The sequence below is a fragment of the Falco biarmicus genome, chromosome 6, assembly GCF_023638135.1.
Source record: "Falco biarmicus isolate bFalBia1 chromosome 6, bFalBia1.pri, whole genome shotgun sequence".
Taxonomy (NCBI): domain Eukaryota; kingdom Metazoa; phylum Chordata; class Aves; order Falconiformes; family Falconidae; genus Falco; species Falco biarmicus.
The window spans coordinates 55343473-55370819 of NC_079293.1; the positions used below are offsets into that span (position 1 = coordinate 55343473).

A 27347-nucleotide genomic window follows, 5' to 3' on the forward strand; every position below is an offset into this window, starting at 1 on the left:
GGAGACATTAGATAGCTTATTATCTGACTGCCAAACTTGCTGTAACTGCTTACAGTACGGCCTATAAAAGACATCAGCAGATACACTAAATCTCTCTTCAGCCACATTTGATTTCAAGAAGGCAAAAAAATTAATGTCATATAAATTGAGAGAAAATTTACATGAGAAAAAAGTAACTACATTCAAAATTATCAGTATTAAACATCTTATGTGGTATGTCTAGCTGAAGGTAGCAAAAAGATGAACATGAGTGCACATCAAAAAGATCTGAATTCGGAGACTGCTTTGGGTTTGATTCAGTGTGGAATTTCCTCCTTCATGATGAAGGAATTTTTATTAAAAAATAAGTACCTTATGTTATTTTTATATGAAACTAGGATAGTGGCAAAAGTTTAACACAATTTACATTAAAAAATACAGGAATAAATTCCTGAACCATGCAGTTACTGCTGTTTCCTGTGCAATCATAACAACGCTGTCTACAAAATAAGATCTAGCACCTTGATGATGTTACCATTGAAGCTGAATGGTAACAGTGAATCAGGCCTTGTACAACACTTGCAGGTGTTATAAATACAAATGGACTTTTCTCACTAATATATTCTTTTATTAATTATACATACAACATTCTAAAGATATACTGTACTCCTTATTAATTAAGCAGATGCCATCAGAGCAATTTTGCTGTCAGTCATCTTCTACTTACAAAATCCACTTCACAGTATTTGCAGTTCGGACTGCACTATCAAAGGATCTCCAAATGTCACACAGCATTTATCAAGCGTGCCTCACAATATGTCCTGAAATAAACAGCAGTCTGGACGAATGAAAAACAGAGGTTGTGACTGACCTGTGGCAACACAGCAGGCCAGTGAGGGAAGCAGGAATAGAAATGTTACCTTCAAGTGCAAAACTCCAATTGCTTCTTTCATTGTGTTTCATTAGGTTCTTTGTACAGAAGACAGTGATACTAACCCAAGATTCTTATCATTCAAAGAACCGTGGAAATAGGTAAACATGTGCAAGTAAATTATATCCCTTTGTCTCCTTCCACAAGGACACCTAGAGGCACAATACACCTCCTTATTTTGGGCAAGTTTTCAGTGGCCCCTTTGATCACAGAATTGTCCAACTAAGCATGAAGAATAAGTTGCTCTCACTTATGAATAGGTAAGTAAGTTCTTTAATCTGAGAAGCTGAATGGGGTACAGTAACCCTTTATTTCACATTTTTATCCTTTATTAATGTCTGTTTCCAAGTTTTTTGCATTTACCATTTTTAGCTTAATGCTGTATCTTCAAAGTGGAAAGCTGATTTCTTGAGATACTTACTAATTTTGAATTCTCAGATTCTTTGCTTTGTAAATATTTGAGAAAGTTATTAATCTTTTCAGAATACACACATTTCAAAAATGCCTGTAGCTATACCAAGGTTTGAAAAACAGTTTTGGTTTTTTTCCCCAAAAGATAACTTTGGTGAAATTTAGATATCATTATGAGGAGACTGGCTTAACAGAGTATTGCTTCAAATAAGGAAACTTACATTGAAAAAAATTATTGTTATAAAGCTATAGCAGTGAACTACGCTCAACTACTTCAGTTCTATTTGCTCTTTTATATGCTTTCTCATGTAATCTTCATCTACTCCCCCTTGTTTTTCATGCTGTTCTATGATCTGAAAATGCAATTAGACATTATATTAAAATGTACTACAAAATACCGATTCCTTTTATGTTTCATGGTTTTAATTGTTTTCAGTAAATGCATGAAACTATCTCACTAAATGCAATAAACCAAAAAATTATAATAAAGACCAGTGCTTATGCCCAACAGTGGATTGACAGAGAAAAAATTATAGATTTTTAATATATAGCATCTTTCTATACTGTGTAAAGTGTATCTTTAGACTACCCTATGCATTATCCAGCCTTATGGAGGACTAAGGAAGATGATTTGGAATGACATTGACCTGGTTCTGTCAGCAGCAGTGAATATCAGTACACAGAAAGTATGCATCCTAGCTAATAGTTCATACAAGGCAGATAAATGTAAACAAAACAACCAGCCAAAAAACAACTGAAAAAAAGAATGGCAAAACCCCCACACTGATTGTCTCAGATGTTTTAACCAAAGAATTAAATTACTAAGCAGTTGATATTCTAGAACAGCTGTGGATTTTTAAAATAAGTGTTTAAAACCCATCTGTTAATACAAGCAAAAGCTTATGTGAGCTTACAAATGTAATAGCTATAATGTACCACCTGCAACCTGTGAACAAGTCCTTATTTCTGTTTTAGAGCAAGTATGTGTGCACTTGAAGTTTCTTGATGTATTGCAAATCCCACTGCCTTCTTCCAACTGATTTTACATATTGCTACTTAATTAAAATGTGACCCTTCAGCATTTTTTAGAGTTATTTCTAATGAAGTTTTAAAGTATTTTTCTTTAATGCTTACTATGAAGAGAAAAAGAACCCACCTTAAAATATTTATATTATGCACTTTGATTCTTATTTTAAAATAATTTTTTTTCTGAAAATTATTTTCCTGGTCAATGTTAAAGGATCACATAAAATATTCTATACAATGTCAGCAACAAATATTTATGGAGATATACCTTATGTTAAATAATACAATATTACTGTTATGAAATAAAAAACTAGATAGAGTAGTATTGCTTCTATATATTTATTATCACAATTATAACCTACTTTTATATATTTGTATATTTTGTTTTAAAAGCTAATAATAGGCAAGAATTAACTGTCTGCAAGACAGAATATAGATGTGTTTCATCACTACTCTGAAATTCACCAAATCATACTCAATAAAGGGAATTGACAGTCTGCCTGTTATTCATAATCCAAATATAAATATCGCTGTTTATTTGCCTATTTTCTCCTATACAGCAACAAAACAAAACTATCCAAACAAACAGCATGCATATAATCTACACTCTAATAATAATTCTGTAATTTTGAACAAGTACTTTCACCCTTTGGTCCTGCATAGTTTCACACAAAAAAGCACACCATGGTACTACTGTACTAAGAATATCAAGAGTGGTAATTTAAATTACTGTACAGGACTATTGTTTATATGGCAGAATGTACTGATTATTTTTTCTTAAAAACATCAGTATTTTAAAGTCTTACCTCTTCAGCTATAAAGTAGAAAATATGATGCTATAGCACAGGCAACTCCTTTGTTTGTCTCCAGATTAAACTTTCTTCTAGATTGCTGCTGAGCTATGTGAAATGCGAGCTCACCTGCTTACGTAACTGTGTTGATTTTGACAACTTCATGAAGGTCAGATGTGGTTTAAAAGCTCTTCCTTCTCCTGCCAAGATGCCCTTTTCTTGAAATATCTTCTTAATACTCTCTAAAGAGGGGGGGGGGGGAGGGGAAGGGGAATTCACGTCACAAAGATATTACATGATAGAATGCTTAAAAATGTACTTTCAATTGTAATAAGAGTCACAGCCACTCCACATGGAAGAAACAAGATGAGTACTAAAAGGCAGAGAGATTTCTAGTTAAATTCAAAGGCACACAGTATTTCCTGTGGAAATAGTCTTACATTTGCAGTTAATATGGGTCACAAATTTAGCTTTACTAGAATAATGGCTGTTAGTAAGCTGTCCACGCTGTCTGCTTTTGCTAACAAAATAGGAGGAACTTAACATTAGAACTGTTCAGGTTTTACTCTTACTGGAAGTTTTGGAAACTTCAGGAAAACTCTGAGTTTGAAACAGTATTGTCTCTCTTCAAAAATCACTATTCTATGGTGAGTTCTATTATCAGTATTTGGGTAATCTTCCACTCAGACCAAAGGAAATCTGAAATTGAAAGCTCTAAATTCTGGCACTGGATTTACATGGCGGAATTAGAGAACATACCAGGTACGCTGATGATTCTTGTTTGGTTTTTTAAGCTTCACTGTTGCCTTTCAAGCTAATTTCCTATTTTTAAATGTACAATTTTATCTGCCTACAGTCCACGCCAAAGCAACTCTACTACACTGACCTGGTTTACTGTTTCCCAACTCATGTGCCCAATGTAATGTTTCATTTCTCAGAAATAAATTTCAGTATGACTTAGAAATTGTAGTCCATGTTTCTTTTAGCTGAAATACTTTAAATGAAAAAAATCTGTTATAATTGTTTTTTAAACAGTTTAGATAAAATTGTTAAAACCTGTGGCAAAGATAATACCAGTAAGTAGGGTATTTCTATTACTGAAAACCAGAAAAACTGCAAAAAATATTTTTTTCCTTTGCAAACACAACTTCCAATTTTTCACTAGTTGTAGTCTAGCTGACTCATACTAACCTTGAATGAAAATTAAAAAGGGGTGTGGGGGGGTGTGTGTGTGTGTGTGTGATCAATCCCATTACATTAATTTAATCAACCCTTACAATAACGATGGATTTGCATTTAAGTGTATCATCTCTTGGCTTGATAGTTCAACTGTAACACAAAGATCAAGTGCTTTATTCTCCCACCTGGAAGAAAACTTTACACTGGGAAACAAACAGCATAGCTGGCTGAAAAAAAAAAATAATAGGGAAGTCCCAAGGAAGAGAAATACAAGCATATAAAGCTGGCTAGTATAAGTGCCAGTTCATGCTCCTGTAACATGTCATTCCAGAGTCCTTACTCTTACCATTTTTTTTCTCTAGTAACTATTTAAGTGAGCTACTTTGAAATCACACTTAAGAAGAGATTTTACAAGTTTATGAATTACTTTGCAACAGAAAAGTCCTAGAAGAAGCTCAGAGTATTCACTTGAGACCTGAAGATCAAAATTCACTTCTCTTTCTCTGCTGCATATGATTTATAACCTTAGGCTCCACAGTATATCCAAAAGTTGGGATTTTGAAAAAAGCCAAGGCAATCAAAGACCCAACTGCCATCTCTTAAACAGGCCCACTTGAAAATTCTCTTTCAGCCTTCACTCCCCACATACAAGGTGCTGGTGCACTTTTCAAAAAAAGAATTAGTTCAGTCTTTTATTCTAACTCACAGGATAGCGAAAGGACAACCAGATTAAAACTTTTCTGAAGCATTTACACAATGGTAATAGGAGTCATATTATTATGGCAGATGCTGAAAATAACCTACCACAGTGCCTGAAGTGAGACCACCAGAGGTCATCTGGTCCAAGCTCCCTGCTCAAGCAGGACTACAGCTGGTTGCCCAGGACTATGTCTGGATGGGTTTTGCATATCTCCAAGGATGGAGACTCTGCCACCTCTCTGGGCAACCTATGCCAGTGCTTGGTCATGCTCACAGTTAAAAAGTGTTTCTTGATGTTCAGAGGGACCCTCCTTTGTTTCAGTTTGTGCCCACTGATGTATATACAAGCATAACTGTTACATGGATCTGTAGATGCATGCACCTGAATCTACACAACTATGTATCCAGATCTATAGACCTACTATATATATATATATATAGCTATGTATCTATACTATATATATATATATATAGCTATGTATCTATACACAAGTACAGCTTACCTACTTGTATTATTTTAAATTGTGTCTGTGGGAAATATTTCTAAATTTTCATTGAATCCCCACTAAGCTCTTGTGCAGCTGTGTGCAGAAACGCTGCTGAACAACAGATTAGCATATCAAAACAGAGGACTACAAATAAACGTTTGCTGCTTCTTCAAACTGAGATATGGAAGTTCACCTTAAATCATTTAGTTAAAGTGTGCATGTTATTTCCATGCATCCAATGGCCTGCTTATTTTCTAATGTTGGTAAGCTAATAAAATGTAACATTTATTTAAAACTGAAATTATCTGCAACAAAGTCATTTTCTGGTTCCTGTGTTTGATTCTCTGAACTGCATCATTTGGGCACTCACTGACTTTGGTGTTCCAGCAAAGGCTTAGTCTTATCAGAATCAGGTTTATGCTAACCTGTGATATTCTGACTTGGTCTTGTGGACTGCACTCCTTTTTCTCCCCTAAAATTCTTTGTGCCATCATGCTTATGCCAAGCAGCGTCTTATCTCCCACCCTACAATTAAGATCTGTGCTGGTGAAGATCTGCACCGCAGAGGGTGCCCTCCTAACTCCAGTAAGAGCTTAGTGTCAGAGCAGTGGTTTGCCAACGTGCATCTGATCACAGGACTTAAAATTCAGCGTTCTTAACAGGGCAGGCTGATCATACGACACTATAAATGTGTCTTTATTAAACATCACAGGCTCAAGAGAGTGGCCACAGATAGCCCCAGTTTTGTACTATTTTACACTTAAGGAAAGTGTGATATTTTATTGGTTAAGGTGATTTATGAACATAATTAGCACAATGTTTCCTTCTTCAAAGATAATAAAAATAGAAAGATGTCTAAGTAGATGAAGCAGGGGGGGAGGGGCGGGGCGGGGCGGGCAGGGACAAAGGGAAATGTTTTCCTGAGAGCACAGGAAGGTTAAAAGATAATGTAATGGTATTAATATCCATGCAGCTCTTTGAAGTGGCCACAAGAAGGGTTTTAAAAGAAATGGGGAAGGAAGCAGAGATGCTGTGGGCAAGGGAAAGTTCCAAGCTTATAGGACAGCATGAAAGTGGATTTGAAGACTTAGCAAATAAACAAAGGTTAAAGTTTATGACAGGCATTGCATGAATGGAAAGAAATTAGAGGCCAGTGACAAGAATTGTAGACACACAATGCCCATGGGCCTTAACAAACAAGGATCTGCCATCTTTCTTCCAGACATCAACATTACTAACTAGACTGAAAAATAAAACAAGTTCTGCGTTTTCCCTTATTAGTCTCAGGCTGACCAATGTTTGCAGTGTCAAAGTATACCCCAGAAAAGTAAAGGCTATTTTTACAAGCTCAGTGACTTCCTGGAACAAATTTCTGAACAGCTTTCAGACCATCTTTCATGCAATTTGAATTTCTCTGCAATACCACTTTGTACCTTATTTTTATAATGTCAAAGTTACTGAATGTCATCTGCCTCTCTTACACTAGATGCGGCTGAATCCATTAGACAACTGTTTCCCCATAATTAGACTTGAAATGTGATATATGAAACTTACTTAGAACCACTATATACTGGAAAGGCTCAAAAATTCAACTGCTAGATCAATACAGAATGATTCATAGAAAAAATTGCATTGAGCCATATTCTGTAATAAACATGGCCATCTTCTCTTCCAAGATCTCATTAGATATGTAAAACTGCTATTTATGTACAATTTCTTCTAGTCTATTGATTTCTGCTTGTCTCTAAACCATGTTCCCCCAAGTAAACGGTTTAGCATCTAGAAACAGTATTCTGTCTCTATTGAAAAAAAATTTTTACTTTACACTTGGGACTGAAGAAAAGCCAACAATAGACAATTTACAGTTATAACTATCATGTAAGCCATGTTTAAATTTTTAAATTATTAGCTAGTTTTTTAGGAGTATTCTTTTGGCTATCAGCAGAAGTTTAAGGCTTACAAAGAAGCTCTTCTGGTCATTCTTCCTTTCCTGATAGCACTGAGAATAATGCATTTGCAAAGCCTTACAAGACCTAATTTCCAAGCAAATTAAGAACTCAAAGCCATCTTGTTTCAGATGTGGTGTTTATCACGACCTCAACTATATGTCACCAGAGGTGAGCACCACACATCAAAAAAATATTTTCGATATCGTGTTATGCTTGGAATATATAATCAATGGCTGTATCAAGCACCAAACTCTATCATCCTACAATTAAGACCACTATGAAGGACAGTATCAGCCTGAGGAGTTTCCCTGGCTGCTGCCTGACAAAATCCACCGACTCCTGAACACCTCAGCAATCTCCAATCTGTGATGAAAAAATGGTGGCTAAACCAGGGTCAGTCACTACTTATGTGCTGGTGAGTTTTATCTCCCAGATGTAAGGAAAGGAAAGGCAAGGCCTTGCTTCTCACCTCTCCATATGAAAAGAGGCTATTTGTTCTCCATTCCTCTGCAAATAGTCAGCTTTACACTGTGCCAAAAGGTAAACCACAGTCAATCCAGTTTCCCAATGGTTCTTCCACTCTACTTAGTTATATATTACTTAGGCTTTTCTACAGTGAGTTGTTACTGTACCATACGACTATCACATTTCAGTGAGATGTATGGTTATTTCAAACACGTATCGGCAGTATGCCTGGGTTGTTCTGTTTCTCTCCATCACCATACACATAGATAGAAGAAAGACGTGCTCATTCACAAAGTAGGATCCAAGGAGCAGCCGGACCAAGCAATCTTCACTTTGTGTACAGACACCAATACGTAAGTCTTACAAGTCAAACAATGATAAAGTGAAGGATCAAAGTGGTAGACTGAAATGGAAACTTAGGTAGGACTTCCTGGTAAAACTCCTCGGTTCTTTTACTAGCTTTAATCCATTTCAATACTACCTAGAAGTTTGTCAAGGTCACAGGAAGAAGTGGGTGAGATTACCTTCTTTTAAACAACAAAAATGATATCTTATTGATTCATTTTAATGACATATTTATCAAAGTTATTGTTATTCAGCATTTGGCAGCACAATATGAAGAAGAAAGTAAATTAAAATCTAAAAGCATTTGCTGTCCTTGCTGTCAGAGAACGATGCTTCACATTTTTAGTATTAAGGAACAAATGTGGAGATCGCTAATGGGTGTTTTAGAGGAATGAAGGCAATGAACATAGTGAACCGCACGCCTAATTTCGTTATTTACATAATACAGCAGTGTTCAGTGGCCTTTAACCAGATCATTGCATGTGTTCTGTACAGACAGTTGTTAACAAAACCACCTCATAATAAATGATCAAAAAGAAATTAAATGGCAGATTCAGAGCCACATATGCACATAGTTAAGCGTGTTTTATATATTTCACATACGCATCTACAGTGAGAATAAAAACTATAACATCAAGATGCAAAGACAAAATACTGTGACAAACTGAAGATGTTTCAGACTCACTACTAATTGAATAAATTACTTGCTACAGTTTAAAACTTTGCTTATGTTATAACATAATATATATGCATAAACATTATGCAGCCCTTTCCCAGTCATTAGCTGTTGCAGAGCAAGAGATGAAAAAAGATTGGCTGTTTGCACCTCACTATTGATACTATGTATGGGAAATGAGAATTCATGCCTATAGCCATCTCCTAGAGTCTTACCGGACATTGACATTAGGATACATGGCAGAAGCATTTGGAGTCAGTGTGGAATTCACAGATCAGGAGCTTTCAAGATTTATTGCATTAACTACACAACAGCAAACTAGGGATCACCTGGTTTGTAAATGCCAAAATCCTCCCATAAGATTTATTTTCTTTTTGCCTTACAAACAGACCTCTACTTATTCCCGCTACCCCAACTTCCTTTCTATTAAACCTTAATTCTTTCCCTTGTACCTGTTCTCTCTGTACCTTGCTGAAAATGCCATTATACAGCCAAATCACTTAGCAAATTGAAAAGATTCTTTCTGACTCCTTCCACACAGCTGATCAAAATTATCTGCTTGAAGAGTAGCAGAGTCAAAGGGCAGGAGAGGTACTCCAGTACAGTGCTCCAAAGCCAGGCCTCTGTCCCAGCCTATTGCTCTTGCATATTACTTTAGCCTCTTCTACTCATCACATGACACACAAAAAAGGTGACCTAAGAGATCTGGCAACAGCACAGCATTTAATATTCCCATGCAACTAATAAAATGTTAATCTCCAGAGCAAACTGTATTAAATAGCTATTATCTATTGGAAGTGCAAACTTATAATGCTAACTGGTGTTATACCAGACCGTAATAGTGACTGTTCATCTTCACTAAAATGCTTGCCCCTGTTGTCAGCATTTTTCTAGTTAAGGGGCCTATAACAAAGAAAATTGTCATGTAGCACAAAGCTGAACTGGAAAATTTTGCATGCAGAAAACTTCATAGTATCAAAAGGCATAAACAACGCTCAGGTCTATTGGAATCAGTCCTTCAGGAAAGTAAGTACTATCAGCATATAGATGTCTTGGCTCTTATAATGAAATCAACTAAAGAATTTTTTTCTGCTGGTTATATTCATCACACAATATAGCAGAACATTGACACTTTCAGCTTCAGAACACATTTCTCTTCTTGCTGTGCACAAGTTTCTGTACAGGCCAGCAAAATCATGCTACACGCATTAGTAGGAACTGTAACTAACTAATGGCACATGGACTAGAAGAAAATCAAACATTAGAGCAGTACATTTTCAGTGCAACTGTTATGGATTTGAACTAGCAGCTTTTTTGTTCACTTTGTACAAATCAGTTGTTTTATTAGCAAAATACAGCAGTTTTGAGTTCTCAGGTTTTTCCATCATGTGAAACGACCCAAGAATAACTGACAAGAGGCAAAATTAATTTATCTTAGCTTCAGCCATCTGGAACTAAAGTGAACTAAATTAATTGAATTAAACTATTTCCCTAGGCTCTCTGAAGTCAGGGCAATGCAACTCACCCTAAAATAGATTCTAAATGTGTGGTTTCATAATCTTTAAAGAAGCTCATAAACCATTACCCTTGCCAAAACTGTTCCTCCCCAGACCCATGCCTGCCACTGCTCCTTATCTTTTGTGCTGTCGTGTACCTATAAACTACACTGGCAAACTAAATAGGTTAAAAATTAGCTGGAAAAGGTAAATATGTTAATTTAACCACAGCTGACTTCACCATGTGGCTGCACAAATCCCCAGCACAACAAAAGGGGCTGGACTGCTTTGTTATGGTGGCAATGCCAGCTTACACTTAAGTAAGGCCATAACCTAGAGAAGAAGATGAGCAGTATGACTCGCTTTCCATTTCTCTCTCTCTAGTACAGACTGTTAGGAAAATCAATTTAGTGATATTAGACTAAATGTCATTTATATGAAATTAAAGGAAATGACTAGTTAGGTGTACTACATGTCTTTCTAGTGCAGTCCTAACTGCATTAAAATATTTACCCCAACAAATCAACATTTCTTAAAAACAAAGGACCAAAAGCAAATGAAATAGTTATCTGCATAAACGGAAGACTAACTTTTTTGTTCATGAAATACAAGCTCCCCCTCATGGTCAGACCATAAAACCAAAATCTGCAAATCCTGCAGCTAAAAATCAGGATTCACTTATCTACTTCTATCAGTATTTGTAATGTAAACATCAAAATTAAAATCGAAGTCAAATAATTCATTACCTTTTCAGAATTAACTGAAATTATTAATTTATTATATATACTTAAAATATTCTGTGGTGTAGCAAAGCACAAGAAATGAAGAGTTTTTTAAAAATCACTGTGAGTGTCTATGTCACTTTCAGCTCAGGATTTCTAAAAAGACTTGGACAAAAAGTGATTAAAAAACTCCTCTAACTTCTGTCATAACAGTTTAGCACTATTCCTTGTACATAATTATATGATGCTCGTGTTTTGTAATGGATTATTAGGAAATAACTAACAAATTGCAACAAAATGAAGATCCATATTAGCTCTGCTTTTCCTGAACTTCTGTCTCTGGCAAACTTACATTTATATTGGTCTTAGCAGACGTGCACTGACCATTATAATACTGTACCACATTCAGATGCTTTTGATATCAAACAAATTCCCATATAATTTGCAGAACTAAATGGGCTCTTACAAGAAGCTAATTTAATTTCATATATTTCCTATTGCTTGTGTCATCAGTATTTCTCCTTCAACATTCATGCGGAATGTAACACATGAAGTCAAAATTCACCTTACAGCATAGCAGAAACCAAACAATCTTGAAGCAGCAAAACAGTAATTCTGTCATAAACTTAGATCTTCTAAAAAAAAAAATCAGACCAGCTACAGAAGTGATATCTACTGTTCAATGGACAACAGAATGATTAACATTCTGAAGGCAATACTGTACATTTTTTTTCTTTCTGCAAGTTTCAGCTTTAAAACAGCAGTTTTCCAGGGAGACTAGTTGTATGACAGGCAAACTTGTGACACTTAATTTCTGTCAAACATATATAACCTCACAGCAGTATACAGGAAGAGCTGATAGAAATTTTCACACAGATCCTGACAACAGCAGCCCAGCAGAAAAGAGTTTCTAGTATTTTCTCTTGCAGCTGTCTCTCTAAAATTGCATATTCAGGATACTATCCACAGAGCAGGAATACAAGACATAATTTTGACACACTGCCTGTTCTGAATTAATATATGAAATGTATTACAGAAAATAAACTCACTTTTCTGCTAATATGGTTCTTTACATTGTGTCAAATGCAGCCCAGAAAGTACTACATGGTCTTCTCCCTAAAATGCAACACCTTTAGTAGGAAGTTTGGCCCTTACGGGACTGTCTGCTAATGTTTTGTAAAAACTCTATGCAGACTAAACTGTGTTGCAATTAACCCTGTAAATGTACTCTTCTGTTAAAGGAATTATACATGTAATACACTTTGGGGAGGGGGGAAAATCCTATCAGCTCTCTTGTTTACCTCATCAGTTCTGAAGAGCTCACATGGATTTTTTTGTTTAATATTAATTTTGTATTCTAAATTGCACTGCCCTGAAGGTCATCTGTATAATAAGAAATTCTCTGGTTTTAACAGATTACTTTCTTACTTTCTTTGCAATTTAATCTAATGAAGACATACATAGAAACCATTTAATGTACTCATTTTCTTCCTACTCATACCTGGCCTTTCCACTAGTTTAATATGTAACTAAGCTAATTTTTGAAATAAACTTGTATAATTTTCAGTGTTGCATAATTACAGACTTAAAATCTTTATTTCTGGCACAAGCATCAATACAAAAATTGAATTTGCTTTCATGAATTATAGGTTTCTTGTTATGAAATAATATAGCACTTAAGGCACAAAAAGATACTCTGAAATTAGCAGCAACTGAGAAGTTACAATTATGACAGTCACTAGGATATGGTAAAATAGTATATCCTGAAGTCAAACCCATTAAACATCTTCAGTTATTTCACCATTTTCCTCTGGTTATATTCAGCTCCCTACCCTGTTTCTGAACTAAATCCTAACAAAACAATCATCGCTGTGTAAGTCTATAGAGACTGAACCACAGGCGTAAGGCCAAGAAATGATGCATTGGGTTGGCAAAACCAAACACTGAAATAGGAAATTTTTTTACTAAGCAGCAGTGGTAAGTGAAAATAGTAACATACAGTCGTAGTTCTAACATAAGCAAGGAATGCTCACCGGTGAGTGTCAGTAGTTATGCTTTATAAAGAAAACATAGTTTTGCTTGTTTGCTAAATGTGCCTGTATTATGAGTTTGTCTACTACGAAGGACTGTCAAACTGAAAAACAAAGGTCAAAATCTGATCTCATCTCTGCTCATCTAATTCTGATCAAAACCTGGTTCACTAGTCTAAGATGTGTAGAAAATTACTCACACCAAACTTCTTTATTTCCTATAGTTAAAACATACTTGGCTCTTCATGTCTAGCAACTTCAGTTATTTTGGAGTTCTTAACTATAAACTTCTCAAAATCAAAAGTTACTGTCACTAACAGAAACCATCAATCTCCTTTTACAAGAGTTTATTAATTACCTCAGTTTGTAAAATAGCATACATACAATATTCTGTCACCTTTAAAAGAAATCTAAAGACAAACTCAAGAGACAAGAATGAGGAAGCATATTGTCCAAAGGACTGAAGAAATACTTGGTAGATGCGGTCTTTGAAATAATTATGGGATTATTTGACAACCAAAGCCTCTCTGGAACTATAATTACTGTTCAATTTCTACCATACTGGATATTAGAAATACTTCTGCATTGAGCACTGTTTAAAATAATAAAGCATTGCCAAATAACAGCATAAGCAATTGGGTAAGCTGAAAAGCTCAGTCTTCTACTCAACCTTTCTTTAGAATGTAAGTTAAAAAATACTAAACATTTTCTAAAGGTACTTCAGAAATTAAACTAACGAAAGTGCTAGAGAAAGCACTGTATTAATAAAGACTTCTTCCATTTTTTCTCTATACTGGAATGCAAAGAGGTAGCGTGACAGAAGCAGTCTTCACTGCTCGGCAAAATGTCCTATATGGGTTATTGCACTATTAAAAAATGGTGTGACCTCAGATTCCTCAGAGCACAAAAGATAATTCATCAATACTCAAAAAGTCTTTTAAAGAATCTTTCCAAGGAATAGTTGGAATTGCTGAGATAGTTTTAAAGGACACCAATGAATTACAGACAGTACTGTTCTCTGAGAATTTTTATTTAATATCTGTAAACAACATAGTTTAAGTATAGACTCATAAGACAGATAAAAACTCCCTCTACCTTGTTTTGGTTTAGGCACTGACTGCTGTTTCTCAGCTAGTATTTATACTCCTTTTGATTTATATATTCCTACTGACTTGAACTGTATCTTTGGGTGCATTTTATCTGACTGGCAAAGGAAGTGGCCTTAGCTCCACTGTTAAGATAGGACTGAGAGTTTCGCTCTGGAACTGAACATACATGTACACATGTATAATAGCATGTACCTGCCACATCTTTCAGTAACTTCCTAATTGCTAAGGGAAGACAACACTGAACAAGCCAGAGACGTGCTTACACTGCTCAAAAAAAATAATAAAAATTCAGGCTAAAGCAGCGTAGATTCAAATTCCATTATTCTGGCAGATGAGTCATGTCCTTCTCCTGAATTCCCCTTATCCTCCATGGGTGCAGAGAAACTCCAGACTTAATACATATATGCAACTGTATGTATAAAGTACAGATAAATATACCTATATATACACCTATATATATATATATATATGTACGTATGTATGTATGCACTTACACATGTGGGAGTGGAATGTTAAGAGTTAATTCACTGAGATTTAAGACTGATACATATAACATACAGGAAACAGAAAAATTAAAAGTCTCCCCAGACCATGCATGAGGAAGGAACATCACTGCCTTTCAGTGCTCTACTCAGCATGAACACAAATGACAGAACTACGTAACTTTGCATCAAAGATACAGTTCTTAAAGTCAGTAAGTTTGAATACACAAATTGAAAGGGGTATAAATATCAGCTGAGAAACAGCAGACAGTACCTGGACCAAAACAACATAGAATGGAGTCTTTATATCCATCTACAAACCTGCACTTCATTTTTTACATAGACTAAATACAAAGATATCTGACAACAGTACTGTCTGTCATTCATTAATACCCTTTTGAACTATGCTGGGAAATTCATTATGTAGCCTTTGAAGTTGTTAAAAGTAAACTAACATTGACTAAATTAGCACCAACTTATCTTTGTGCTCCATTCTCATCTAGGTTGTCAAAAAGTCTTTAAAGCACTTAAACTAGATTGACAAGTTGTACCTGCTATTTCTGTAAGTAAAGTTGTATGATCATTTTCTGCCAACTTCACAAATCCAACTTCATTTTTGAAGTGATCAATTCCTTGAAAAGACAAATCCACGGTTTTTCCTTTCAGGAGATCTTCTACAAAATCCTTGCTGTCTGAAAGAGCCCCAACTGCTCTGTCAAGAGGAAATAAAGTATCTATGTGAAAGTGACATATATTAATAATTTTTACATTGCTATTATTCTTTATATCCAAAAATATCAAAGTTTTATTAGTATCTAAATTTATTATTTACTGAGGTAATTTTGCACTACTTCCTAATCAATGCAGATAGTATTATTACTACAATTTTGTAAAGGTAAACTGGTTCATACACCTTGCTGTAAAACCACAGAAATAATAAGGCAGACCTAGCAGCAGGTGTAACTACTCACAAGAATTTATTTAAGCCTGCAGGATGACTAGATATTAAGATGACAGTGTCTCTGTAACTTTGTGCATCCCCTTTAAAGAAGATGCTTACTTGGAAGCTTTTGGTTTTCCATTCTTAAAATAATTATTTTTTTTAATCTTCTGATAGCTCAACTGAACACACTAATATTCTGCTGCATTCAAAGTTACTAAAGATTGTTACTGAATATTATAAACAGAGGTTAGTGACATTATATATATATAAATTATAACGATATGGAAATTACTATTAAGCTCACTGAGAACTGTTATTAAAAGCACTATCTAAATTGGTGCTTACTTTATTTAAGAGTTAAGTAGCATGCACACATAATCTACATGTAACAAGCATGGATCAAGCCTGGTAATCTTTTAATAATTTTAATTAGCCATATTATGCGTATGTACTATTACATGAAATGTATTTCTTTTGACCTGCGCTTGAATTGATTCACGTGCTAAACAGAAATATAAATATCCTTAGTGTCTTCTAAAAGATCTCTCACATGTTTATAGTTTTAAGCACTATTCAACAAAACTGAATTTAAACTTTTCACTAAACCAATGCTAACTCTGCAAACGCTAGATGGCAGTAACAGGTTAAGAACACCCAAGAGAGTTTATTTTACTTTATCTGTCCTAGCTGGATGAAAGCCATCACTGTGATTTCTAACCTAGGCTAAATTATATTCTTTAAGCCTCTACAATTACAGAAAATTCTACACACGTTTCCACTGTGTTTAACAAAATGGACTCTTGATGAGATCTATGCATTTAATTGAAGCCTAGGTCAGGTTAAGAAAGACGTTGATTACATGACAAAATACCCTTCATTGATAATAGTCCTCTCCCATACTTTCTTATAGGGCTTTAATGTACACCCTAGAAGTACTTTAGCTCCTATATAACCACTTTAAACAACAATGCCATTATTCTTTCTTTGGGAAAGGCATTTTTCTTTCAGCACAGTCTCTACCACTTACCTACCCTTTTATCACCATTAGACCAGCATGTTCCTTTGTCTTCCATATGTGCTATACTTCACAGCCTTTCAAAACCACCATCTAATACTGATTATACTTGTCAGATTACTTACAGGGAATTGTGTGTAGATTTATTTACTGACATGAACCTGAAAATTGTTCCAAAACAAGTACAGATATTCCAAATACACTGTGTCAAAGATGCAGTGGGCTTTGAAGTAGTGAATCATGCATATACCTAAACCCCACCTCTGGATTTTTTGCATCTGAGAACTGGTAGAAAGAGTGTCACGGAAAGCTCTGTTCCCCAGCTGAACAAAGATTTATATTTCCATACTGTAAGGTGTGCTGTAGAACTCACTGACCAGTTCAACTCTACCTAATAGGGTCTATAAGAGATCAAATCAAACAGTGCAGTGTGTTTTCAGTTTCACACTGACACTGAAGATTTAGTTCTACTTTTTCTTTTACATATAATCTTGTAAACACTAAAATATTTAGAAAAATAGTTGTCACCTCTCTCTAGCATATTCAATATGTTCATATAAATCACTTTACCACATCTGACAATTGCTTTGTAGGAATAATACACAAGGGCAAACATTTCCACTGAAGTACACAGCAAAAACCAACAGTGGCATTTTCTTGCTATTCTATACCAAATAGTATTCATGATGCCAAATAGTAGTTACACAGTGCAATTAACCCACAAGGATAACCAAAAAGTTTACAAGCATTTTGCTTTAACGTAGAGAAAAGAAATAAAAAAAAAAGAATTAAGCAGCACATACAAAGTGAATACAAACTAGGATTACAGAAGCAGTGCCTGGTTTTTTTCTATATAATAGTATTTACATTATAACAGCACTTAAAATTGATGTCATTTTGTTTTTAGAAATTTCTGAATTGTTCATTTTGATTACTTGTTAGAAAAAGTGATCTTGCAAAAAAAGCTAAACCAAATCCTTTCAGCTCCCATATTTATAGTGAAAAGGTTAGATTCACAGTGTCTTTGACAGATAACAAGAAAGGATAACTTGACACTATAGTCTGGTAATTTTCTGTGAGGGCAGGCATCCTGATTTCTAGTACCTGATTCTATGACCTTGCATACAGTTAGCATGGACTAGAACTCTTTTGCTTGAAGGGAGTGCTGTCATGACTCTTGCTTGTTTGCTTTATGGTTTTTAAAATCTCACATTCTTGACTTCATATAGACCTACAAAAAGAGATGTGAAGTGCATTCACGAAGGCTAGACCACAGCCAATCAGTCAGAAAACTTGCATGGGAATTGCAGGTCTGGATTCCCTTAGAAAGTGCGGCCTAGAATACAGATCTTCCATTTTCATGGTGAAAGCTGTTACGTACTAAAATACCATACAAGGGGCTTTGTGCTGAATTGAATGTTATGTTTAGCACATTCTTATCACGCATTTTGACTTCAAATAGCATTCAACACATTTCATTTCTGTATAGACAGAGGCACTATTGTGCAAACACACTAGAAAAACTGTAGATATCTAAGTAACTTAATGCATCCAAACCTAAGGATGTGTGAACTCTCAGATGCCCAGTTGACTAGATGCACTTTGTTTGAGGAATTACTCTTATCCTATGTTACACACAGGTTCTTTTGCCAGCCTGAATCTTGGTTTCTTTCCGTTAACCTGCTATCAAAAATTGGTGAAGCAAAGAAAGGAAAATTCACATTTTTACTCTTCACGTTCTCTGAAAAGATCAAATAGAAAACACCAGTCATGGAAAAAAAAAAAAAAAAGTAAAAAATCCCATATAATAGAAAACAGAATCTAGAATACCTGAGGGATAGCCAAGCTAGATAGCTATAGGAGGCATCTGGCCAGAATAGGGGTGAATCTCTGGGGAAGCTGCTGCTGACTAGACTACACAGCCCCTGGGTGCCTGGACTGTGGAGTTCTGCTGGGAGAGGCAGAAAAGAACTCCGTAATTGCATGCTTGGGTGGCAGTCTGACAGTAAAAGATGAGAAGAAGCTCAAGGAGTAGCAGAAGATACTGAATTTGAGAATATTTGTTTTGATATAGTTTGAGACTCTAAAAAAATATTACTGAGGAAGCAAACACCTTTGAAATATGCTCTGATATTCTCCTTTTAAAAAGTTCATACTTTAAACCCTTTTTAAGAAAAACACACACGCAGTCAGTGGTTGTTCTCACCAATTTTCAAGTGCTATCAGAATTTGCTCATCAAACAAGGCAGGAGAAAGACAGTATGCCTACTCCTGGAGACAAAAGACACATGGAGAGTCCAGATCTAGTATCCTTTGGTTTCCTTTCTATTCTGTTCCTGGCTATCTGTTTGTCTCCCTTCAGATCAGACTGTTGGGAGACAAGGATGCTGACAGCCTTGCATCCTCACACGAGAGGTAAGAACACAGAAGCATCAAAGATACAGCATTCAAAGAAACAAGCGTGAAAAACAAGCAGGGCAATTGAGTTACATATACTGATATCTCATTATTTTTAGGTGTGTTAAATGGTTTTTAACCAAAATACTTCTACTTTCTAGAAGCATGCCCTAGACTACCAAATGGTTCTTACATTCTATCTTGAATTCTCACTTACTTATGAACAATCTGCACTTTAACAGCCAAACCTTCTAGGGGAAAAAATGATTCAACACACACTTACTAGACACGTTCTTTTGTAACTATATTACCATAACCAAAGCAATGTCTCACTGCACTTACTCATCATTTGATCTAGGTTAATTCAGTATATAGACCACGTCTTCTACCACTGCAGAGAAAAACCAGTAAGATATATATATGTATACAAACACACACAGAGATACATACATATATGACAGAGGGCCCCTGAAAGAACTCACATGGGGGAGGATGAAACCATGAGGCTTCTCTTTCACAGAATTACAAGGATCTGAAGAATTTTGATTCATTAGCAATTCACTACGAAATTGACATAAGCAATGGAGGATTCACAGATGTTCATATAATACCAGTAGGCCATTTATCAGCATTTTACATAATACTCTGTTACAGTTACCAAAGTGTTTGCAATCTCAATTCTGCAATTATAATATGTGATGTCTCTATATTCACACATGCAGGCTATTGGGCACTACATCTGAACAGAAACGTAAACATGAGAAAGCACGTAAAGCAGGACTATAAAATACAATGTATGTTTTCAAGTCAAAATTACAGCTATACACACAAATTATTATACTGAACATTCATAAGTTACAGGTGTATAGTCTGACTTAAGTCTGAACATCACCGTATTAAACCATTGAACTTGTACGTTCAAGTAGGCTTGTCAGATAGTAGTACAGCATGTGATAAACAGTAAAAAAATCAAAGAACTGCATTTTTATAAAGCAAGTCATAGCACCTAACATTTTAGACACATGACATCACCATACAAGTCCTAAGCCTTTCCACAACTTTTCTACCTTTTATATGACAAAAAAAAACCCCAAACAGCTAAATCACTGAAGCAACATAAAAATTGTATTTTTGATAAGGCCTAATAGCCACCTCTCTTTTTTTCATGTACTTAAATTTTTAGTATAATAAATTCATTTAGGGACATTAAAAACCCCTCTAACTGCATGAGGCATTATCTTGGAGCTAAGGTTTATTTCTTTAAAGTCTTTCAGTGACAATTACTAATTTGGTTTATAACATTTGTTAAGCTATGAAATTCTGAAAATTCCCTTGTAATCTGTTCAGTGTCCCCTATATCAGAACACTGTTTTAAAATAATTACTTTAGCAAATATGAGATTTGTGCATTCAAGTTCAGCACACAGTAAGAAAAGCACAAGGGAAAAAATGTATTTTGTCCAGAGCTCATAACGTACCATAAGTTGTGATTAGCATTTTAATATAAAATATTAATAAAAATATTTTATATTTTAATATAAAATATAAAATATAAAATAAAATTTTCAGTAACCCTAGCAATTTAGGGTTACTGTATATTGCAGAAAGTAAGCACCAGCTACCTCTTCTTGTCTTTTTATTAATTCCTCTAGCAAAAATACTTGTATAAACTTAATTTAATACCGAATACCTACATGCTGATTTCTTCTTCATTGGATAAATGCATCACTAACATGGTGACATGCAATGAGCCTGAGTGAACCATTGCTTTGGAAAGCCTTTGATCCTTTTGTATTATTGCATCTTGGACAGTCTGAATACTGCCAGTAATCTGGGAAGAAAGACACAGAAACAACAGTTAGCCATTACAATTACTGTATCCCATCATGCAAGTGAACAAAAAAGCATATAAAGTGAAAACAAACATTTATATAAAAATCATTCTAGCAGAAGGAAGTTTTATCCTCCAACAAAGCTGTGCTAATTGACCCGAGTAAACCCAAAGTGGGTACAAATGGAGTGATTAATAAATCACTGGACACTCCCCATCACATCTTAATAGGAGTTTGCTTCCATAAGTATGACAAATTCCTGGAGCAGATTAAGATCATCCAGTTTTACACTGCCAGTAATACAAATAAAAGGCTTCTGCAAGGACTTTCTCTGCCCACTTTGCTAAACTTGTACGTTGCTATGTGCATGCAAGTGTCTGGAAAAAGATCTTTGCAGGATCAAGCACATACAAACCAGGAATATTCAGTAAATAATTTGTAGAGATACTCAATTTACAACTCTGATTATACTGTCTAATAGACAGATAAAATTTACTCTCTGCAAACTTATTTTAATGAATTCCCATCCAACATGTATACAGTTCTAACTTCATCAGTCTTTTCTTTAAAATTGTTTGAATCACTTTTTTTTCTTTGAAAATTATTTATATGGTTATACATGCTTTACAAAATGCTTACTGTGCTTGCCATTATGATAGTTGTATTGCAGTGATTAAAAAAAACAAACAAACCAAAAACCAAACCAATACACACATACCCCCCTGCAACAATTCCTGAATATGTTAGGTGAAATTACATCAAATCAAATAAACTTCACCATTTCACAAAAATGCGTTACTTCTTAAAGCACAGTAAGCAAGACATTACAGACTTTGGTGTGTAAGGTCTAAAAGAAGCATGTAGAAAACTTCAGTCTGATTTTTTTGTTTCTTTGAAACTCAGTGGTAAATGCTTCACAAATATACTGCACATACTGGCTTTAATAACGTAAGCACAAGTGGCTCTTAGTTTTTTTAAAAAAAACAAAAACAAACCACCACCTTGATACATTTTGGTAGCTCTGTTGATCATAAGAAACAAAGTTCCTGAAAAAAACCACAATCTAATGGCAGCATTCAGTATTTTTCTGACCAAATTTCCTAAGATCAGTTTTGCCATGCAGGAGTTTTACCTGATGTGCCATAGGCATCTAGTAGTGCCATATAAATTAAACCAAATTATAACTGAAAGGAACCAACTCTAAGGAGGGTGGGGACAAGGAAGGAAAGTAAAAGCCACTTGCCAGAAAAAGGTGATACGGCACCTACAAAACCACAAGTGTCTTAGGTGGTGTAAGACATGAAAAAAACTGCACTGATATTTTGATCCTTAATCATGTCGTAGTGAGACCATCTTCCTTCATATCTCAGAACTGATCTTATCCTGGATAAATAACACTTTTATTGTCTCAGATACAGGAGAAATTTAACCCACATTTAACCAAAATACTGGTAAATGTAATCCCTGATAATTACAATGTATCAACTGCATAATTAAGTTTATAAACTAAAGCAAATGCAGTTATCCCCATAAAGAAAAAAAAAACCCAACCTCAAATATGAAATCACCTATCCTACGAATTACGATTTTATTCCATTTTCAAATGTTGCTTCTAAAATTAATTTGCACATGAGAGCTGGCAAAGTCAAAAATATATAAATGTAAGTGTACAAGCCCTTCAGAATACAGAGGACAGGTATGGAACTGTGATATCATAGTAATAAAACCATCCTAGCTCTGAAAAAAAATCAGTGTTATTCAGCATTCAGATTAGCAGCCAATACCCAACATCCGTTTCTGCTCATGTGCTAAACCACCTCCAGCTCTTTCATATAGTCCAGTTCTGGCTTGGGCAAGAAGTGTTACATGCTGTGACTGACTTTGAGCTCTACGGGGCTGACTGGCTAACAAACATGCAGATACTAATTTGTCAGCTGGCAGGTCTAGAACAATAGGCAATAGCCCCATCATACTAGAGTCTTCAACACAAGCATGTTCTTTCAAGGCTCCCTCTTTTATGCAAGCACCAATTTCACAAAAATTGCAGGAAATCAGTACCTCCAAGATGTCAATTTTTTTTAGCCAAATTTGGACAACAGATTGAAAACCCACAGCAGCTTCAAAACCCACAAAACCTCAATTTTTGTGGTTATATGCCTGGTTATAACAAGGCAAACGGATAGGCAGCTCACACCTGTATAAAGTCCATTAGGAAACCAAACTAAAAACCTAATGAATAACATACCTTTGGAACAGGATTAATTCCAAAGATGGCCAGTTAGCAGTTCCAGAGATGAGCTATTGCTGAATCCACCAGAAAAACATAAAATGAGCTGCCTTTTCAATAAAGGCAAAATGGAAAGAAGACTGAGCACATTCTTGCTCTTTGGTTAAGGGACAAGATTCTACACAATCTATGCTATTTGGAAAGAAGAAAAAAATTTTTGTGAATTTCAGGAATTTATTTTTAATGTGTTCTCCCAGAAGTTGTGATCAAAATGTAACACAACAGCTGTAGAATTGCTGTGCCATCACAGTGCATAATATAACTTCAGATTCGTTGTGTTTTCTTCAATAAATCTAAGGTGCAATTAACAGTTGAATACACTGAATTTTAACTAAGCAAACCAGGACTCTTCCTACATCTCTGTATAACTAGTCATGACCCACTGCATAAATAAAAACTTTAAACTGCTATTTAAACTGCTATTTAAATTACCTTAAAAAGTTTTATTTTATCTTTCAACTGCTATCATGCTGACTACTTCTCTTCACTTGAGATTTTCTAACTTAACTAAAAGAAGTGTCTGGAGGCAGATAATACTCAACAATTCTCTCCTTAGATTATTTTTAAAAGTGCTCCAAAAGGCCTCAAATACTGATTTCAGGGGCCCCTCTCCCATTAATTGGAATATGTTACTCAGAGAAAAAAAAATTACTTTATTTTGCTTATTGCAAGGGTATTACTAGTAAGTGAATATAAAGACTGTACGTTTTAAAGATTTACCAGATTAATTACAATTATAATCAAGACTGGAGGACCCTGAAACCCTAACCTACCAAGTTACATCAGATGAAACATAACATAAAGTAACAGAAAATGATATAATATTAATCATCCATTTAACTATTTTTGCACAAGTAATTATGCAAAGTTCAATATAAATTCAAAATTAATGGAACACTACATTTTATTTCTGAAGATTCAGAACATAACTGAAATGCAAGCAAGAAAATAGCTTGATTTCCAAGATGAACAGTTCATTAAATGTTCCAGAAATATCCCTTACTACAAAATTATTCTCTGTATAAAGCCTAAAATACTACATAAAATATGAAGAAGAGTACTAAAGTCTAAACCACTTCACTGGAACAAAATCAGATCCTCAAAAAAAAAGAATGGTGTCTCATTACTAACTGAAATACTACCAGTAATTACCAAATTCCCTCTGGCTATCAAGAAACCAGGTGTCTTAAGTCTAAATTTTGGTTAATGTTGCCTATACAAATTCCAACAGTATCTTCTACTTTCAAAACAACTCTACATCTAAGGCAAGTATAAACAAAACTTTCTAGTAAAGTCCTGGAATTCCCAAATGCTCTGAGATTTCATATAGCTGTTCCTTTACCTCTGTAATGATACAAGGCTAAACACATGGCATAAAAAAGCATGCATAGTTAAGACTTTCCTATTCAACATAATAACAATTGTGAGCAAAATTTCTAAATTACCAGATTATATAACCCCTACATTATTTTGCAGGCTATCCCAGGTCTTAGAAAACCTGCCTCTACAATTTCTTCTTCACATGTATGTTTTGAAGAATCAAAGACTGCACTGTAATTTTCAAACCTACTTTGGTTTATTTTCAATTCAGATTCTCTTAGTCTTTAACCTTCTCAGAGAACAGATAGTAGAGAATTAGGATGAGTTAAAACTCAACTGAAATAGCACCTAGTATTAAAAAATAAATTTAAATTTGGGAATGGTGGTAAACTGTTGGGCTTAAGTTTTTAAACATAATGCATCTACTTTTCTTCTTTGCAGACACAAAAGGTATCAAAACTGTACCAGAGACAACCTACAGCATGTGAGAAATCATTCTCATTCATTGTCTAAATGAGACAACACATGCTAACTACAGGAAAATGCATTTTCTTACAGAGCTTTCTGCACTTCTTGAATCCACTTGGAACATCTAATTAAAACAATAGTTTGTTTGAATTTTAAATAAGATGATCAATTTCAGTGGAAAATGTTAAACTACAAACTGCCTAGTTAAAACAGCAATAGATACAAATATAAATTCCTATCTATAAGGAGAGCTAAAAACATTGCTAGGAATTTACTTACTAAAATAAATAGGAATATGTCTCCTCCTTATTTTAAGTGAATAACAAAATAAGCAATACTGGAACAGTCCAGAAGGGAAATTTAAGCCACCTTCATTCAAAATAATGTGAAATCCATAAGACTGACAAACCAAATAAAAAGATAAACATTTTTCCTCTACCTTTTCCAAATAAGCAATTTTATTCACAAAATTGTTACATAAAGTTACTCTTTTATTGGGCTGCTAACACTCCTTTAAAAATATCTGAAAAAAAATTATTGAGGTGCTCAAGATCAAACACTGTTCTTACTATAAACACATGCAGCTGTTGAATTAATTCTGGTTATACCAAATTAGTATAATAAAGAATATCACCTCTGGATTAGTAATTGGAAGAGAAACAAAATAATTCGGCTGATACTGTTTTTTCTGTTTCTTCTTTCTCTCACTGCCTTCTCCAATTTCCCTTCCAGTAGTCCTCTTTCTTTTCTTTTTTATATTTATTTCAGAGGTTGCAGGCACTGAAGAGAAAATAAAAATTACTTTCAGCATACAGACAAATCAAAACAAATATACACTTAATATCATGCCAACAGGAGCTGGACTTCAACCAACTGACTGGAGCATGTCTTCCCAGTCATCTGATCTGCCTATGTGCTGAACTGTCTGACTGGGATCCTACTCCAACCTGAATTAATGTAGTCATACATATATACTTGAACTAACAGTTTAGACCTCTAAGCAGGGCTTATAAGCTGCTAATACAGACATGCAGCTTCCAAACTACTGTGTTTCATTTAGCGAATTCACACTGCAGTGTAATAGGCCTGAAAATTGTCTACACTTGAACATGGACATGACTTCAGAGCAAATGGGCCAATATTAAGCTTCAAAAATCCCACACATGCTGCATTTTGAAATATAAAATATGGTAACACATAGGATTATTAAAGGAAAATGTTTTATTAGACTAGAACAGGCCAATCTGTAGTCCAAGGACCAAATCCAACCCAGAAGAATATCTAATCCAAGCCAGATCAACTCTCTACCTCCTCCTTTCCCAAAGACACCTTCCAACACAGCAAAGGAGTGTCCTCAATTCTTCCTTTGCACCATAAATTATTTTTCCTCCCAGCTTACTTCCTCAAGCCTCTGCAGACCCTCTCTCACCACGTGGCCTGATACATACCCATAAACTGACAAGGCTGCAGACATCCACTGTCCAATTAGAGGCGTTTGAGCCCCACGCTGGGAATATACATATTGGAAGACAGCTCATAAAAGCCATCACTTGAGAAACTCATATACAGTATGTGACATACAAGATGTTTTTATTCTGTGACTCATTGCTGCAATGGATCACGAAATGGTACATTTTCAACACCGTCAAGTATTTGCAGGACTGAGTACTAATAAAAGAGGCTCTGGCCTGGATCCTGTTCGCAGGGAGACTCTGTTCTACATGCACAGCCCACTTGCACAGGCCAACAGGCAGGATCAAGAACCGAATGCATAATGTGTCTATATTTCCACACTATTTCTACTTAATATACTTACTGACAAATTCATCTTCAATATCTGTGTCGACAAATGGCATTTCTGCCATCAGAGAGTCTACCGAATCAGCAGGACATGGCTCTTCTCTCTGTTGTGTCATCTTCTTATTATCTTTAAAGATTTTCTTTTGCTGTACATTTTCCAGCCCATCTGTAATATATTTAAAATAACACACTGGTTCTTAGTTGTTAATATAAACAGTAGAAACATTATGCACAAGCAATATACCAAGTATACGTTTCTCTAATTATCAGCAAATAAATATTGACATATAAACCCCCTTAAGAATGCTGCTCTTCTTCCTTGTTAACATATCAGCAAAAATACTTTATGTGGAACAGCAAAAAAAGGGAGTTCAGCCTTCTACATTTAATAACTTATGGTCTTGTTTATTTCTAAGTAAATGCAATTACATGCAAAAAAAAAAAAAAAAAAGAGACTTATAATCAAGCATTAAAAAGAAGTTCCTTTATGTAACAGTAATGGCATATG

At 34.9% G+C, this 27347-nt stretch overlaps 1 protein-coding gene across 2 annotated transcripts in view; it reads right to left on the reverse strand.

Annotated features, from left to right (window-relative positions):
• Positions 1–27347, reverse strand: part of AKAP7 (A-kinase anchoring protein 7) — an 88301-nt gene that overhangs the window by 58068 nt on the left and 2886 nt on the right. For both annotated transcript variants that reach the window (XM_056343852.1, XM_056343853.1), the window contains exons 2-6: positions 26856–27005; positions 25674–25819; positions 20827–20963; positions 15330–15490; positions 3268–3380 (exon numbers count right to left, since the gene is read on the reverse strand). In XM_056343852.1, coding sequence (XP_056199827.1) covers positions 3268–3380; positions 15330–15490; positions 20827–20963; positions 25674–25819; positions 26856–26955 — 657 coding nt within the window. In that variant the 5' untranslated portion in view covers positions 26956–27005. The remainder of the gene's footprint in view (positions 1–3267; positions 3381–15329; positions 15491–20826; positions 20964–25673; positions 25820–26855; positions 27006–27347) is intronic.